Source organism: Carassius gibelio, chromosome B12 (assembly GCF_023724105.1).
Source record: "Carassius gibelio isolate Cgi1373 ecotype wild population from Czech Republic chromosome B12, carGib1.2-hapl.c, whole genome shotgun sequence".
Classification (NCBI taxonomy): Eukaryota; Metazoa; Chordata; class Actinopteri; order Cypriniformes; family Cyprinidae; genus Carassius; species Carassius gibelio.
The window spans coordinates 13,965,027-13,983,927 of record NC_068407.1 but is presented as its reverse complement, the minus strand read 5'-3'; the positions used below and the strand labels follow the sequence as shown (position 1 = coordinate 13,983,927).

General features: G+C 40.5%; 1 protein-coding gene across 2 annotated transcripts; it reads right to left on the bottom strand.

The window, feature by feature from the left end:
• Window positions 1-7,910: 7,910 nt before the first annotated feature.
• Window positions 7,911-17,420, bottom strand: LOC127968690 (uncharacterized). Of its 2 annotated transcripts, none has more exons than XM_052570024.1 (2): window positions 17,145-17,420; window positions 7,911-10,190 (listed from the first exon to the last, which is right to left on the bottom strand). In XM_052570024.1, the coding sequence occupies exons 1-2, from the start codon at window positions 17,392-17,394 to the stop codon at window positions 9,706-9,708; spliced, it is 735 nt and encodes a 244-aa protein (XP_052425984.1). In that variant the 5' UTR covers window positions 17,395-17,420; the 3' UTR covers window positions 7,911-9,705. The 2 variants fall into 2 exon arrangements, with proteins under 2 accessions (XP_052425984.1, XP_052425983.1); XM_052570023.1 differs by having other exon boundaries at window positions 7,911-10,176; window positions 17,145-17,375.
• Window positions 17,421-18,901: the final 1,481 nt, after the last annotated feature.

Genomic DNA, 18,901 nt, shown 5'->3' with positions numbered 1-18,901 from the left:
ATTCAGGGTCTCACCAGCAATCCTGAAAACTTTCTATTCAGGAGCCATAGAAAGTGTATTGACTCAGTGTATCTCAGTGTGGTATGGGAACAGCTCCAGTAAATAGAAGAAGAAGAAGAATGCTTTTTATTTTCATTGTACACAAATACAATGAAACTGCAGAGCTTCTGCGCAAGGTGCGTGGCATACAATAGAAAAAAAAGGATACATATGATATACACATATTGTACTGAATAAGATGGAAGGGGTGGGGTCAGTGCGTGTCAATGCATGTTTGTGTTCAGCATAATTATAGCTCTGGAGAAGAAGTTATACTTAAGTCTGTACGTGATTTAATGCACCTGCCAGATGGCAGTGCTCTGAGCTCTGTTGAGGCAGCAGGAGTTGTAAATGATCCTCTGCGCGGTGTTGATGATCAACTGTATTCCTTTTCTCTCCACCTCTGTACAGCTGCCATACCATACTGTGATACAGTATGTCAGCAGGCTCTCCACTGCAGAGTGATAGAAGGTCTCCAGCAGCTTCTCCTTCAAGTTGTTCTTCTTCAGCACTCTTAGGAAGTGGAGGCATTGCTGTGCCTTCTTGATGACTGCTATGGTGTCGGCTGACCATGTGACATTCTATTATTGTATTGAAGGTATTGAAGGCTGAGCTGTAGTCAATAAAAAACATCCTCACATACCTATCCCGATGTTCCAGATGGCTCAGCGCATTATGGAGAGCTATGGCTATTGCATCCTCAGTTGATCTGTTAGCTCTATAGGCAAATTGATGTGCGTCGAAGGTAGAGGGGAGGCAGGTCTTCAGATGGTGTTGGACCAGCCTCTCGAAGCACTTCATGATAATTGGTGTGAGGGTTATTAGGCGATATTCATTGAGGCTATCTTTAGCTGATTTCTTTGATATCGGGATAATTATGGAAGTTTTCAGGCAGGATGGAATTGAGGCTTGTATCAAAGAAAGGTTGAAGAGGTCGGCAAGGACTCCTGAGAGCTGGTCAGCACATCCCTTAAGCACTTTCCCTGGGATGCAATCAGGGCCTGCAGCTTTCCTAGTGTTCACTGTTCTGAGCACCCGCCTCACTTCATGCTCCTGGACAGTATGTGGGGGGGTACTAGGGTCTGGTGTTGGCTGAGGTGATGTGTTTTTTGCTGCTGTGGTGTGTCAAAATGAGCAAAAAAGCAGTTCAGTTCTTCTGCCAACAGAGGCGAGCTGTTCCCAGCTGCACATCTGCTCCCTCTGAAGTTTGTTAGGTGCTTAAATCCCTGCCATACCTGTCGTGAATTGCCATCTGTGAAGTGATCTTTTACCTTCTTTTTGTAGTCCCTTTTTGCATCCTTAATTCCTCTCTTCAGGTTGGCTCTGATGGCACTGTAAAGAGCTCTATCACCTGATCTAAAGGCAGCTTTCCGATCTTAAAGGAGCTTGTGGACTTGGCTGGTCATCCAGGGTTTCTGGTTAGGAAAAACCCAGATTATTTTATTCACTCTGACGTTGTCCATGCAGTATTTAATGTAAGCCAGTACCACCTCAGTGTGAACAGCCAGGTCCTGATGTTGAAAAACTTCCCAGTCAGTATGTGTAAAACAGTCCTGAAGCTGAGGAAGTGCATTTTCGGGCAATACAGACAGTATATAACAGTCTTTGTGAGTGGTGTTGTTCTTCTTCTGAGGGGAGTATATGTTGGAATAAGAAACATAGAGAGGTGGTCTGACTGGCCTAGGTGAGGGAGAGGGATAGCTCTATATGCATGTTTAATGTTGGTGTACATACGTCAAGTGTGTTATCCCCTCTAGTCGGGCATTTAACATGCTGGAAGAAGTGTGGAAGTGCTGTTTTCAGATCTGCCTGATTAAAATTTGCAGCTATAATGTGTACTCCATTAGGATGAGCATGCTGCTGTTTATTTATGGAATCTAGCAAGAGAGTAAGAGCTATGCTGACATTAGCATTGGGTGGTATATAAACAGCAATGACAATCACAACTGTTGTCATTTTTACTCGGTAAAAAGAATGGGCGGCATTTGACAGTCATGAATTCCAAATCCGGAGAGCAGTGGCTATCTATGATTATACTATTTTTTGACCAATCATTGTGCATGTATATACACACGCCGCCCCCTCTGCTCTTACCAAAGTCTTTATTTCTGTCACAGCGATGTAAAGTGCGACCCGACAGGTGCACTGCTGTGTCAGGGCGTCCGTGGGTGGAGCCAGGACTCAGATACTATCATAATGCCGGATTTGATGGTTCCCAGCGATATAAAGCCCCAGTTTGTCCATTTTGTGAACCAAGGATCTTGCATTGGTGAGAGACATGCTTGGTAAAGGAGGCTTATGTGGTTGTTTTCTGGGTCTCGCCAAAAGACCGGCCCGGGAGCCCCGCTTTTGTTTCCTTTCCAGACGCCGCCCGCGTCTGGGTTTGCAGAGACCAAAAACTGTCCACTGAGATCCCGGTGGTCTGTCGATGTCCTTCGGAATATTATGTGTGCAACAAAAGTCATTTGTGACTGTGGTCTTATGCTGAAATCCAATGTCTAATAAGCCCTGATGGCTATAATTATGCTCCAAAGCAGCAACATACGAAAAAAAACATGATAAAACAGACAAAAATGCACCAAAAGCAAGAGCTGTAAGCCGCTGCATCTATGTGCGCCGCCATTGTAAAATCCAGGTGTAAATGTTACAGACTGAAAGCCCTGCAGAGAGTTGTGCGCTTAGCTGAGCGCATCTTAGGGTCTGCTCACCCCACTCTGCAGGACATCTACTTCAAACGCTGCAAAAGCAGAGCTGTTAAAATCATCAAGGACTCCATCCACCCCAGTAACCATCTTTTCATTTTGCTGCCATCTGGTAAGCGCTTCTGTAGTCTGATGGCAAAAACCGAGAGACTAAGGAGGAGTTTCTTCCCCCAGGCCATCAGACTCCTAAACTCAAAACCAGCCTCTTAACATCTTCATGTCTCCACTTAATATTCACTTTTTCAGTAAGATATTCATCACTACCTCACCTTGATCTTAGTGCCGCGTTCGACACCATAGATCATGACATACTCATAGATCGATTACAAACCTATACAGGTATTTAAGGGCAGGCTCTAAGATGGTTTAGATCCTACCTGTCCGATCGCTACAATTTTGTTTATTTAAATGGGGAGTCCTCTCATTTATCACCAATAAAATATGGAGTGCCACAAGGTTCTGTCCTAGGTCCTCTGCTATTTTCAATATACATGTTGCCCTTTGGTAATATTATTAGAACATACAGGATTAGTTTCCACTGTTATGCTGATGATACTCAACTATATATGTCAACGAGACCAGGTGAAACTTCTTAATTTATCTAAGCTAACAAAGTGTGTTAAAAGATTGGATGACCAATAATTTTTTTCCTATTAAATTCAGATAAGACAGAGATATTACTTACTGGACCAAAAAACAGTACACACAATCTCTTGGATTGCAATTTGCAACTAGACGGATGTACTGTTAAATCACCAAGTTTTTGTACTGGCCAAGTTTTCAAATAATGCCTTTCATAATTTTGGACTGCAGTTATATCTGATCAAATGTGCATTATTTTTATTAACTTGGGTTAAACAAATTAATTTTACTTGGTTGGAACAGCAGCTAAGCTAATTATGTCTCTATTTGTTTCTCTGTTTTGCCACATGATTTTTATCACGATACAGAGGCAGTAATTTGGACACATTGACAAAAAGCCCATTCTCTAGCAACCTCTGAAGCACTTGTGTGATGTGCTGAACATGATCCTGGAGAGAAGATGAAAAAATCTATATGTCATCCAGGTAAACATATATGAACTGATCAACCATTTCTCTTAGCACGTCATTGACGAATGCTTGGAAGACTGCTGGGGAGTTGGACAGCCCGAAGGGCATGACCAAGTATTCAAAGTGCCCCCTAGTGCTATTATAAATGCAGTCTTCCATTCACCATCCTCCCTTATGCGGACCAGATGATAAGCATTACATAAATCCAATTTTGTGAAAAATGGATGCTCCCTGTAACTGTTTGAAGGCTGAAGACGTTGTTCAGCCCCCGTTAATCGATACACAGTCGCAAAGATCCATCCTTCTTCCCCACAAATAAGAACCCCGCCCCCGCCGGAGATGAGGAAGGACGAATTAACTTGGATGCCAGAGAATCAGAAAAATATTTCTCCATAGCCTCCCTCTCTGGAACAGAAATTGAATAACTTGCCTTGAGGCGGAGTCTTACCCGGTACTAAGTCTATGGCACAGTGTAAGGACGATGCAGGGTAGAGGTAGAGGTAGAGAAGCAGCACAGGACTTACTGAACACTTCCCTCAGGTCCTGGTACTCATCTGGCAAGTTAGACAAATTCACTGCTTTTTCCTGGAACACAGAAACAGGCAAAGATTAACAGACAGGCACAAGACAAGACTTTTGACATGGGGTACTCCAATCGACACTGGGATTGTGCAGAGTGAGCCAGGGGTGAACAAAAACTACGGGTGCCAGAGGTGAGTCCATGATGAGAAATGTAATGTTCTCGGAGTGGTTGCCAGGAGTAATGGGAGTTATGGATCCAGTGACATGAGAAATGTAGGGGAGTTGCTGTCCATTAAGAGCATTGATGGATATCTTGTGAGTGAGCGGGAATATGGGTATGTGGAGTTGTTGAGCCAGTTTAAAATCCAAAAATGTACCCTCTGCCCCAGAGGCCAGTAGTGCCTTGGTGTCGTGCGTATGGGTTGCTCATCTTAGTCTTACCGGGAGGCGTGTGGATGAGGTCTCGGCAGAGATCCCACCCGAGAGTAGTCTCCTAGTAATGACCGGGCCTGATCCCTTTATCGGGTAGAGGCAAAGTCCTAGGGATCTCCGCCTCTCCTTCTCCTCCCGGGAAAGCCGAGCTCTGTACACAGTCAGCCAACCCATGCAGGAATCAGTCCCACTGCGCCTCCTTGTTCCAATGGCACTCTGCGGCCAGGGTGCGGAACTGGATGGTGTACTCTGACACAGATCTCTCCCCCTGGCAAAGATCGGCGAGTAGTCTGGCCGCCTCCCTACCTGCCACCGCACAATTGAAAACCCTCCTCATCTCTTCTGAGAGTGCCTGGAACAAGGTGCAGCATGGATCCTGATTTCCCCAGACAGCCGTTCCGCACACAACCGCCTTGCCTGACAGAAGGGTGAGGACAAATGCCACCTTGGATTGCTTCTGACGAAATGTCTGAGGCTGCAATGAGAAATACATCAAGCAATGGGTAAGGAATGCTCTGCAATACTCGGGTTCACCTGAGTATCCCTCTGGTGTGGGTAAATGGGGCTCTTGCTGATGAGGCGGCTTGGGGGAAACCGCTAGAATTGGCATCAGTGATGCGCGGGTTGATCCAAAAATATTTTTTATGATATTCAGGTCGCGGTCGGTCGGGTCCTCTGAAATAAAGATGCCAATTAAACCTTTGTTATTTATGTAGTACTATACACGATTTTGAAATATATAGGCCTACACTTTATTGGCTGAATAACTGGCGCGAATAGAGTGAAAACCTGTCCCGCTTTACGTTGTACAGCAATTTTACCCTTTGTCCCGCCTGACGCAAATTGAGCATCTGTCCCGCTTTTTCATTCGACCCTGCTTAATAAATACACGGATATGTCCATAGGTGTAGTGTTAACTTATGTCCAATAGTTCAGAGGAGAGCAATAAAAGCGTTAGTCGATAGGCTCAGTCGTACATCATTCATACTGTTGACGCGAGCACTGTTCGGTCAGGTTAATGGCCACGAAAAAGAGAAGATTCACTTTTAATAGCGAATGGACCACAGCATACCCTTGATCAAGACCTGTAGATGGCGAAGCAGAGAGAGCTTTTTTTCTGTGGGACATGGAGGAGAATACAACGTGAAGCGACATGGTGCATGTGAGTACCACAGGAAAAAAGCACATCATCAAGAAACATGCAAATCAGTGCAATCGTTTTTCAATAAACTAAATGACCCACAGGCTGACAAAGTTTGGGCAGCAGAAGTGACGAGCATTTATCATGCCGCACATGACTGCAGTAACAAGTTTGCCCAAGTCATTTTTCCAGATTCTGAAATAGCTAAGAAAAAAGCTGTAGAAACTTTGGGTTATATTTTGGGTCAGGTAGTGTCTTAATCTTTTAGTCGGTGGGTTTAAAAAGAAATATAAGCAATATATTACAGAAAGCTTGAAATGTCTACTTTTAAACGAAAATATTCAAACCAAAATAAATAGGCTACTCTCTGATTATGTAATCCATATGAAATGTGCATTTCTCTCTGGCGTTCATGGCGAGCAACTACATCTTAGCAGCGACACAGAAAACACCAGTTTATTACCATACATTTAAATGTCTCCTTTCAAATTTAGACACATTCATAATCGTTACTTTAACCGGTTCTTTGTGGCAAGCCTTATGTGTCCAGTTATGACGCTTATCCTGTAGGCTAAAGCCTATTTAAGTAATTATATTAATATAAAGGGGCGACGCATTTACTACTTTTACAAAATGTGGGTCAGGAAGCGGGTCGGGTAAAATATTGTATTTTAATTTTTTTGCGGTCCGAGTTGCGGGCGAGTTAGTTGAAAACATCGGTTGGGTGCGGGTTGTTTATACATTGACCCACGCATCACTGATTGGAGTGGGGGTGGTGCAACGGGGCTTTTCAGATGTTGGAGTTGTAGGGTGAGCTTGGCCAACTGCGCCACAAGAGCTTGGATCACCCAACCTGTGTTGGCGATACCTTCGTCTTGTTGATCCATCCTCGCCATGCTGCAAGAAGCAAAATCATTCCAGCTAGTAGGGCCTGCTGAATCCATGGTGTGGTCAGATCGTTCTTTCACAACCCAGAGGCAGGATGCAATTGCAAGGCAATTTAATGACAAGATATATAGTAGGTCAGACAAACAGATTACAATGAATGATGCACACAGATGGAGATTGGCGAAGATCACAAGCTCTGATGGTGAATGATGCAGGGACCTTGGTGGACAACAGTGTTAATCATCTGTGATCCAGTCCTGTAATCCCAGTGAAGGTGCTCGTGATTCCGGTGCAGGGAACAAGAAGACACGATGAAGAACAACAGGGGGAATCCACGATCCAACACAGCCAGGGGACAGAACGGAAAACAGGGAAGAATCACATCGATCTGACAATATGAGACACCAGTTAATGCACTTAAATAGACACACACAATGGGACGTGTGGTGTCTTTTGCCGGCTCTCAGAAGAATCAAACTCAGTCAGGGATTTTTCTCTCAGAAGAAAAGACTTTATTTCAAGCAAAACAAAGTCGAGCCCCCTTGCAAGGGATCTCCCGAATGCTAGGTTGCATCTCATTATATACCCCATACAGGGCGTTTCCAAATAGTCAAACTTTTCTTTAGGCTTGCAATTTTGATCCCTCCCTAGGGAGACGCTATGGTAAGGAGAAGAGACCCATTGTATGTTTTTCCAGATGTTTCCTGTGACTTGCTATGGTAAAGAAAAGTGGTGGTCCGGATGTTTTTTGCAGACTTAGGCACATTCCTTTCACACAAAGGCTATATGATTCTAATGGAATAAAACACGTATGTATATATATGACTAGATTCATCTTGATTATACTTGATTGAGCAAAATCCCACCAATAAAAATCTTCCACATATTCTCCCCTTTGAGACTTAATAAGTCTCACATTTGATTATTCTTATCCAGAGTGCTATTCCATAATCCAGTCATATTAGTTACACTACCTAGTGACTAAATAAGTCACATTGTATTATCACCAGTGACTAGATTATGAGATTCCACTCTGAGGGATTACTGGACCAAACATCTCTCTCCTTTCTTGACTAGGAGCGAGTAAAAGATCCAGTCTCCCTAATTCCTTCTTTAATAGTACATAATGTTAAAAGCGTGAGCGTGTAATTGGTTCAGCACTTGCCTGTGGTTATCACAGTTATGTATAAAAGACATAAAATACATACATTACATCAATAATTGAATATCACAAGATTATAAAAGTTGATCTTCAGCTCAGATACCTTATGTATCGTAAAGAGCCTCCCTGGGCCAAAGTTCAACTGGCACTTATATCCAGGGTATGGTTCACCCTTAGACATCTTCAACATCCTCAGAGTCAATAGAACTATCATCAAAAGTTTGCTCATTTAAGTTCCGTTTGTTTAGCCATCCTTCATAGTATTCCTCCAGACTCTTTTCAATGATCCTTTGTTGATTATTTGGGACTTTTATCACTCCCATTTGCTTAACAGTAGCATTGATGATTAATGATCTTAATAAAGGTAATACACAGCAAAATAATAATCCTCCTATTAATATGGCAACTCCTAAAAACATTCCTAGTTTAACAAACCATGCTCCCCATGCTCCAAATCTCACATCAATCCAATCCCAAATGTGTTGGTCTCTTCCGGCATTTGTTGTAATTTCATTTCTTAATTTTTTAATTTTTGTCATAACTTCACTGAAAGCTCCTCCAGGGGCGGTGTTATTTGGGATGAATGTACAACATTGATCTCCAAACATAACACAAACTCCTCCCTTGTCTGCCAAGAGCCAATTAAGAGCCTGTCTGTTTTGCCATGTCATTCTGCTTGTTGCATGCACTTGGTCGCCTAATAAGGTTAAGGCCTCATCAGTATAATTAATGAATCTTTGTTGATTATAATAGATATAATTAATCCACTCTGTATTTTTGTTTGGTGTGATCCAAACCAGGATTGACTCAAAACCTCCTTTTATTTCACTTCTTGCCTTGAATTTATTAGGAATTCCTCTTGGTTGTCCAATTGAGTCTAAATATACATTGGGGTCTGGCTCGTATCCTCTTTTAGTTCTATTGTCTTCCTTGTTTGTGCTCTGTTCTGTTCCCCATTGTGCCATGCTAACTTCTTGAAGTAACCGTACTCTTACACATATACCTTTCCATCCAACTGGTAAAGAAGGCAATAGTATTTCCCCTCCACAGATCCAAAAGAAATCTGCTATTATTAATGATTGATCTTCATAAATTTCTATTGGAGGTAAGGCTATAGTTTGATTTTCACATTTTTCAGGTGCTATCTTACTTCCTTTAGTTGTTCCGAATGCTAAAAGTTCTGGAGCTCTAGAAGGAACTCCTGATTTCCAAGAATTTTTCTTATCTATATACCAAATAATAGCACATCTTCCTTTGAATTTACCCACATCTTGGGTTCCTTTTGGTTTATGGAAACACTCATATTCTTGTTTATAATCTATGCTATACCATTTTGGAATCTCTACTTTTTGTTTTTCAATTTTTATATTTTGACCTATATCTGAATACTGACACCAGGATCCCCAGAGTGGTCTAAAGAAATAATCTGTTAATTTAGGATTTCCTAAAAATCCAAGGCATTCAGCAATACAATATGGCCTGGTAAAATCTGTTAAATGACAAAAGTTTCTCCCAAATTGGGCACATTTTCGGTAGTCATATGGATTTGGTATGGCTATTACTTTGTTTAACGGAGATTTGGAGCACAGCAAGCAATTTTCTTTTCCTGTTTCTTTAGCTGTAAAGGCTGCCCATTTATACCATTCATTGTTTTGGGCTGTATCCCATAATGCATCAATTTGACTAACGTCTTCATCACCTTGAACATCATAATCAATGTCTCTACGATTTTTGATTACCATTGGTTCTGTTGAGTTGATCACATTGTCACTTTTGTTCAAAGGTTGTAAAGTCAATTGAAGGGAAGTCAGGTTGCTTTCTATCGGTTGAGTTTGAGTCTGCATTATGAGATGCATTAGGCATAGGATGGTCTTCAGACATGTTGTCAGACTGATTCTCTGTCCTCTCCAGTTTGTCTGACAGGAGGAAAGAGCTCTCGTCAGTTTGCACTTCATCATGTGTCTCTGATTCTTCCTCATTGCTCTCTCCTGCATTGTCTGATTGTCTGCTTTCCTTTCTTTCTGCCTTTCCTGTGGGAACTCTAGTACAGTGGTTTAGATGATACCAGGTTGTGCTTCCCTCCACTTGGACTGCTGTAGGAGTAGCTCTCACCACTGTGTAGGGTCCTTCTCTCCTGGGCTCATTCCATTTTCGCCGGAATACCCTCAGATAAACTTGATCCCCTGGAACAACTGGACAGGCCGTCTCCGATTCCTCACTGGGCTCTTTTCTTTTTTCCTGTAAATAGATAGCTTTATGTATGGCAGTTAGTTTCTTCATATAAGAGCGAAGTTCCATTTGTAATTGTTCTAGAGGCGGTCCTTTATAGGGACCTCTACAATATGGCACCGGCATGGGTCGACCCGTAAGCATTTCATGCGGTGTTAAGTGCGTGTTTCTGTTAGTTTGCATGCGATAGCTCATTAGTGCGAGTGGTAATGCATCAATCCAATTAAGTTTAGTACTTTCACATATTTTGTTTATTTTGGCCTTGATCACTCCATTAACTCTCTCCACTATTCCTTGTGACTGAGGCCTATAAACGCATCCTAGTCTCTGTTTTATTCTTAATTGTTGCAACACTTGTTTCACAGTTTTTTGTATGAATGCCGACCCATTATCTGAACTTATTTCTGATGGAATTCCAAATCTAGGAATTACCTCTCTTGTTAGGAATTTAATTACAGTTCCTGCTCCTAAATCCGCGGATGGTACTGCTTCCACCCACCTGCTAAACCTGTCTATGATAACCAGCATGTATCTTTTGCCTTGTACACGCTTTATCATATCCACATAATCACATACAAGATGTTTAAAGGGGCCTTCAGGTGTTGGAATATGGCATATTGGTGTCACCATGCCTTTTCTTACATTGTATTTAGCACATACTTCACATGTGGACAAAAATTCATCCACCATTGCATATAAATAAGGAGACCAATATCCTTGCTGTTTAATTTTTCTTACTACTTCTCCCCTTGCACAATGGTCAAAACCATGTGCATCTGTAATAAGAATATTCAACAGTGAAGTAGGTGCAACAATGTGTCCTTCATGTGTACGCCAGATCTCCTGTGAGTCTTTTTTAGCTCCCCTTTGATGCCACATTGATTGTTCATATGGGCCTGCTTGTTGTTGTATTCGAATAATGTCATCCAATTGAGGATGAGGCTCGATAAGTACAACAGGTGCTAATACTGCTACCTGACACCCTGAAGCTTTTTTAGCTTCTAGATCTGCTGCATTATTTCCTTTGATGACATAGTCATTTCCCTTCTTGTGTGCTTGACATTTAATTATTGCTAGTCGTTTTGGTTGCATCATAGCAGAAATCAATTGCCCTATTTGTTCACTATGTTGGATGGGAGTCCCATCACTCTTTTTGAAACCTCTTTGTTTCCACACTGCTCCGAATAGATGACATACACCATGAGCATACGCTGAATCTGTAAAAATGTTAGCAGTTTGTCCTTTTGCTAACTGACATGCAGTTGTGAGAGCTTTTAATTCTGCTAATTGAGCAGAGCAGGGCTGTACACAATGTTGTGATATCACAGATTCAAATTCTTTTTTGTTTTTCTTCACTACTGAATATCCTGTATGATTTCCTTCGTGATCCCTAAAGCTAGAACCATCTACAAAGTAAGTTACTTCTGCTTCAGTAATGGGTGTTGATTCTAGATCTGGTCGTAATCTAGTAAATGCCAAGGACTCATTCACACACTCATGAGGTTCTCCTTCGAAAGCCAAAGGAATTAATTCAGCCGGATTGACTGTATGGCATCTTTTAATGGTAACATCTGGATATGTGAGTAATGAGGAATAGGCTAGAATTCGAGCTTGTGTCAGAACAAATTTCCCTTGTTCTATTAATTCCACAACTTTGTGATGGGTATATATTGTTACTGGATACCCCATAGTTATTGTGGATGCTTTTTCATAAGCATAATACACTGCAGCTAAACCCTGTTGGTAACATGGTGGGTATCCCTGGGCTACATTGTCTAACTTTGTGCTGTAGTATGCTATAGGCTGTTTTTTCCTCCCACTACAGGTTTCTTGCATTAATACAGCTGATGCATAACCATCAACTCTATTTGCCACGTATAGATGAAACATTTTATCATATTCTGCCATTCCCAGGGCAGGGGCCTGTTGTAATTCTTTTTTTATTGCTTCAAATGCTAGTAAGGCATCTGTGTTCCATTTTAATGGATTTCTTAAATGTTGTAATCCTGCTTGTTTCATCATTTCTCTCAAAGGCCCTGTCTTTACTGCATAGTCCTCTATCCAATCGGCACTAAAGCCTGTCATTCCTAGAAATGTCATCATTTGTCCTACTGTCTGAGGTAACGGTGTTTTACTTATACCTTTTAACTGAGCTGGAGCTATAGCTCGTGTACCAAATGCAATTAATCTTCCCAAGTATTCCACTTGAGGCTGGCAATACTGCAATTTGTTTTTAGACACCTTGTGTCCTCCTTCTGCTAATTTTGTCAACACCTTAATTGAGTCTTTGTGACATTGTTCTAGTGAGGTAGAACAGATAATTAAATCATCCATGTATTGTAATAGTGTACCGTCTATTACAAGGTCTTCTAAATCATCCTTCAAAATCTTGTTGAATATATGTGGTGAATGTTTATATCCCTGAGGTAGTCTAGAATATGTATATTGCTTATTTGCATGTGTGAATGCAAACAAATATTTACTCTCTTCTGCAAGCGGTACACTGAAGTAGGCAGAGCAAAGATCAATTACAGTAAAGTATTTGGCATCAGGAGGGACATTTGTCAGTAAAGTGTGTGGGTTTGGTACCTCAGCTGGCATATCTTCCGTTATTTCATTTATTGTTCGTAAATCATGAACAAGTCGCCATCTGGTTTTGTCTGATTTGATTACAGGCATAATTGGAGTGTTACAGTAACTAGTAGTTTCTATCAATACCCCTGCCTTAACTAAGCCTTCAATTGTGTCCTTTATTCCTGCTTCTGCATCTGCTCGTAAAGGATATTGTGCTTTTCTAGGCAGACGTGCATTTGGCTTAAGTTGAACTCTTACTGGATTTGCTGATTTTATTAATCCAATATCTGTGTCATGTTGAGACCATAGTTCAGATGGTACCTGACACTCCATTTCCTTAAATAATTCAGTCTCATTTGTGTTAATTAAATCAGATGCTGTAGTCATCTGTGTTACTTTCTTTTGGCTGATAACTACTTCCTGTGGAATTCCCAGCAAACTGGTTGCACACAGAATTTTGATGTAATTTTTGTCAGCTGAATGAAAAATCAATGGGTTTTCTGTTGATTCCCATTTGCTTTGTTCTGCCCTTTTCATCATTGGTCCTAAATCTTTCGCTTCCCAATTTCTTCCTACATATACTGCAATATGCGGGACAGAGTTATTTACATTGAACCATTTTTTGACAAATTCACTTTCTGGTATGTTTAAAGCTGCTCCCTCCTTACCTATGATGATGTACTGGGAGACTATCTCAATCTGCTGTCCTTTTGTTTCTTTTTGCCATTTCTGTTCTATATTTTCATCTCTTTCTTGATCATACATCATTGTGCAATGAAATTCTGACTTTGATAGCTGTGCTTCAGGTATCTGTGCTTCAATAAACTTTCCCCATTTATTGACCGTCTGTCTCACATCTTGTTCTATCTGTCCTATCCAAAAAACATTTGCTTTTGGCTCTGCAACCATCATTTGTTTTTCTGTTCCTATTGAATCAATATATATACCTTCTGGAGAACACCAAATTTGTAGTCCTAATTTACATAATGCATCTCTTCCTAACAAATTAATAGGAGTTTGATTTGATACCAGAATGGGCATTGTTATACTTTGATCTTTTGTTTGTAGACACACTGGAGCTGTTATGGGAATCAATTGCATTTTTCCCGAGAATCCTATTGTCTTTGCAAATTTTCCAGACAAGGGGAGATGTGAAGCATATTTCAAATTAATGCACGTTAAATTTGCCCCCGTATCAACCAAAAATAGAAATGTATCTCCCTCTATTTTAATCTGCATAATAGGCTCTTGATCAGCTTTTGTTGATAAAATTGGAAGCTGACTCTCCCCTTTAGGATTCTCTGGGCACCCCTAATAACCTGGATTGGGACCTCCCCAAGGGTTTACTGGGCCCTGCACTGGACCCTGAGTAGGCTGTTGCCAGCTCATCTCCCTTCTACCCTGAGGTTGCTGTGGCCATTGTTGAGTTGGACAGTCAGCTTTGATGTGTCCGGGCTGCGCACAACCCCAGCACAATGGTGGAGGCCTGTCTCTGCCTCTGCCTCTGCCTCTGCCTCTTTGCTGTATGGGGTTTTTTCTCCATCCCATTTGTCCTGGCTGTTGAGTATAAACGTTTATTATGGGCACAGAGTTCAAGTGTTCATTTGGAGGAACTGCTGTAAGTGGACTTGACGGAATAGTAGGTTGTGGAGCAATTACTGGAGGTACTAGAGTCATTTGTTCTGCTGTTGCATTTGTTACTGAAGCTTGAATATTTTTCTTATTCTTTTTTGTGAGTTCTTCAAGCTGTAATTGAGTTAGTTTACGTTGTAACTCTTTCTCTTGACTTTTAAGTTTTAGTTCATTTTTTCTTTGCTGTTCCACTGCATGAGACACATGGTCACAAAACTCTTTGTGTGTTTTAGAAGTTAAACCGACCACATCCTCCAGCTTGCTTTTTACCGCTGGCGGCATAGCATCAATCACAGCTTGTCTAAACAATGTTGACATTAATGGGTCTCCCTCGGGATCCCCCTCAGTTTCTTGTTTCCACCTTTTCAGCTCTTTTTGGACATAAGTGGTTGGATTTTCTAAATCTCCAATTCCTTCTCCCTTCAGTGATTTAGGATTCAGTCTGATCGGATACTCCGCACGCAATGCCTGCCATACTGCTGGGCGGAATGCATCAAAAACAATCCCATCCATATTGTGAGAGTTCACTGCTCTGTTTAGAGTCGTTGTAAGAAGAATTTCATCCATCTTTGTCCCTCCAATAATTTTAGCCAGCAGAGCTTTAACATCTCCCACTGCCAATAGCTTTCCCATTGTTTCCTCTTCAAACACTTTAATGAATTTCCCTGCACCCTCATGAATATCAGGAAGACGAGTGACAAGCCCCTCGAGGTCCTGTGAAGCCCAGGGGACATACTGTCCCTGCTCACCCTTGATTAAAATTGGGAGCTGTGCGGCCAGTGGTCTAAGTGTCCCTTTATCTCTGCCCTGTTCCCATTTACTGTTATCAAATAACTCCTCTGCCTGATTCTCATCCTCACTACCGTAGAACAACTTACTCTTTCCTCTCTCCAACTTATTTACCTCTCTGATCTTCTTCCCTGATTCTCTAATTTTCTCTTCCATTTCTTCTTCCAAAGCTTGTACTTGTGCTACAATATCTCTATCTTCCCTCCGTTTTCTTTCTAATCCTTCCTCAAACCAGGTTTTATCTTCCTGACTTGCTTTCATTTTTTCTAACGCTGTACGTGCTTGTCTGTAACAGTCAAGTTGCAAACCTTCTGCACTTTCCTGTCTGGTTTGCCTCTGTGTTTTTACAGCTGGTTCCTCTCTATCATCCATCTCTAACTGCCCTTCTAACTCTAGTTCTCCTGTTACCTCCATGGTTCCCTTGAGTATTGGGAATTCTCTTGCTAAAGGCAGATAAGGAGGGGGGTCTGCATATTTCTTTTCTTTTCTAATGTTATCCTTCTCTGCCTCCTTCAGGACTTTCCTAGCCTGTTTTATACTCTTCAACATATCTTCACCTTCTTTTTTAAACAGCGCAAGTATTTCTTTCTCTTTTTCCCTTTTTGTTTCTCTTTTTTCTTTTTTCATATTGATGCTTTTAGTTTTATAATTTTTTATTAGAGTTTCCATTTCCTCACACAATGCCACATCAAATGTCCCTTCCTTTGGCCATTTTGTCGTCATATTTTTTGTTCTCTTCTGCCATTTTTTTGAGATTTTGTCTATTTGCGCTTTACACAGTGGATTTTTTAATCCAATGATTTCCACTGGTGTGGCTGCCATATCTTTATTTATATTATTACCACCAAAAATCAACTTTTTAGTTTTATATAATAACTTGGTTACAATTTCTTCTTTTCCTTTTACTGAATTTAACTATTTTTTACCCATTTCACCCTACTTTCTATTCTTTTTTATGTGTTATACCCTTTTGAATTTAGTTTTTTATTGTCTCATGCGTTTACACTTCTTAAATTTATATTATTATTTAACTGTCTATTTTATTTACTCTATTTTGTTATCACTTTGTAGATAACTATTTCTAACAATAATTCTTTATTTTTATTTTTACTTTTCTTTCCTTTTTTGTCCACCCATGTATTAAAACTTTAATGTGGGAACTTCCTCCCTTGCTCTCACTCCCACTGGACTGGGCTCAGAAAATGTTCTCCCCTTTCACACAGACATCCAAAATGCAAAACTCTATTATAGATCTCGGTTCAAACTTTATTGATACTATTTCCCTAAGCCCATTCACACTTGCTACACTCTTTATTGAGCCAGAGTGCTTATGCTTGCATACTTTTTCCCTTTATCTAAGGGATAATCAGTCATTAATTGTCCTTTTATTATCAAGGCTCATCATACATTCATCCCTCTCAAGTGGATATTGGTTGAGTCCAATTCTGCCAGTTCACACTTAAGTGAAGGTCCAGGAACGGTGCTCAACCCTTACCCACTCAATACGGAATTTATTTGTTCATACATTCATCACCAATCACAAATTCATTCATCCGAACACAGATACATCCACACAACAAAACACAGCTCTTCCTAGAGCTCCTTAAGGGCCCACCTATTTCTGTCCTTTGAGAATTTCACCTATACTTTCTCAAAGCGGTATCCGTGGGACTTTTTCTCGCGATTCCTTAATCTGCTTATCCGTTTATCACTGTCCTACTTGGTACAGCTATCCAATAAACACAGATTTTACAATGTCCTTTTTGCCTACACTATTTCTGTTTTAAATCTAGGTTACCTTACAAGGCTTTCCTATTAATAAACAAAATATGTGCATGCAGTTATTTCTTCTGGAGTAAAACCCCTTTTTCAATTTGGATATCCTATTTTTTCTAAATTTGGAAGAGTAGATTTTAAGTGTCCTTACCACTCAGAACTGACCTCAACCAACACAAACGAATTCTATAAGCAAAAATGCTTACCTTGTTTTATGGTGGCCACCCGGTTGTGTTGATCATTGGTCAGCTCAAAAGCGGTTGTCCACTCTGTCACTCTTGTCCAGTCCCATCTGGGGTGCCAAATCTGTGGTGTCTTTTGCCGGCTCTCAGAAGAATCAAACTCAGTCAGGGATTTTTCTCTCAGAAGAAAAGACTTTATTTCAAGCAAAACAAAGTCGAGCCCCCTTGCAAGGGATCTCCCGAATGCTAGGTTGCATCTCATTATATACCCCATACAGGGCGTTTCCAAATAGTCAAACTTTTCTTTAGGCTTGCAATTTTGATCCCTCCCTAGGGAGACGCTATGGTAAGGAGAAGAGACCCATTGTATGTTTTTCCAGATGTTTCCTGTGACTTGCTATGGTAAAGAAAAGTGGTGGTCCGGATGTTTTTTGCAGACTTAGGCACATTCCTTTCACACAAAGGCTATATGATTCTAATGGAATAAAACACGTGTGTATATATATGACTAGATTCATCTTGATTATACTTGATTGAGCAAAATCCCACCAATAAAAATCTTCCACAGACGCAGGTGGTGCTGTAATCAGACGTGATCAAGGACCACGCCCACAGACACACACCTGCACACTAAACAAGCCAAGAGAGAGACAGAGAATTCATGAACCGTGACAGATTTACAACCAGTGGTAACTAGGATTTACACAAGCTACAGTCAAGATCCAGAACATGTGAGAAGAGATGATGCAGAAGACCTCGGATGATGCTAACCCTGAAACCCAACATACAGAGCTACCAACTTTGGTATAGGTTTGATTGTAACACATTATAATCAGGGGTGCACATCATTTTTTCAGCCTGGTTCTCTTAATAAAACCTGGAGATTTGGTTTGGTCCTCACACTGCATATAGCGCGACCCATTAAATGCAACTATAAAAAAATAATTAATAAAAGTTATAATATTATTACACTTTATTTATTTAGTTTTTAAAAAATTAAATAATAGTAAATAAACTAAATAATACTGTGTGATAATATTATTAAAAATAAAAAGCAGTCCTAGTATTAAATACAAATGCATTTATTTTTTATTAAATAAACTTAAAAATAAAATCCAAATATTTACTACTACTTTGTTTGTTTGCCTCTTTAAGACGAATCGCTTTATGTATTCCCCAATTTTAAGTCGCTCTGGAAAAAAGCATTTAAAAATAAATAAACAAAAGCGTTTTCATCATATTCAAACTTAAAATCAGCAGGCTTTTATTTTGACAGTTTGCGGGCAAGTACTGTAAGTATTGTAAGGGAAACAGGTCAATTTAGCTCAAAGGGAATCATTTAAGATTTTAAAGGGAATTTGAACAGAATCACTGTTTCAAGGCTGGTCACGGAGACGCGCCTGCGGTTCAGTGAACGAGCCGTTTAACATTAAATCTGCGCTGGATACTAATATCCAAACTATAGTGAAAACACTATTAATTAGCACAGTAACAAGATCGGCAGTTTAAGACATTAACTTGTAAGCACAAAACACAAGATACTTCTCTTTTCAATATGAATAAGGCTTTATTAGATAAATCTAAGACATATAAACTAATCTAACACATAAACGCACGCACACACACATTCACACAAGTTGCAGGAAGGTCGAAAGTTAGGGAAAGATGAGTTTAAGAGAATGGAAATATGGAATTCCAAGTTTACAGCAATACGTTAAATTGCATAGACATGAACAACCATCAATCACGTAATTAGCGCTCGCATTGAGTTCCTCAATGGG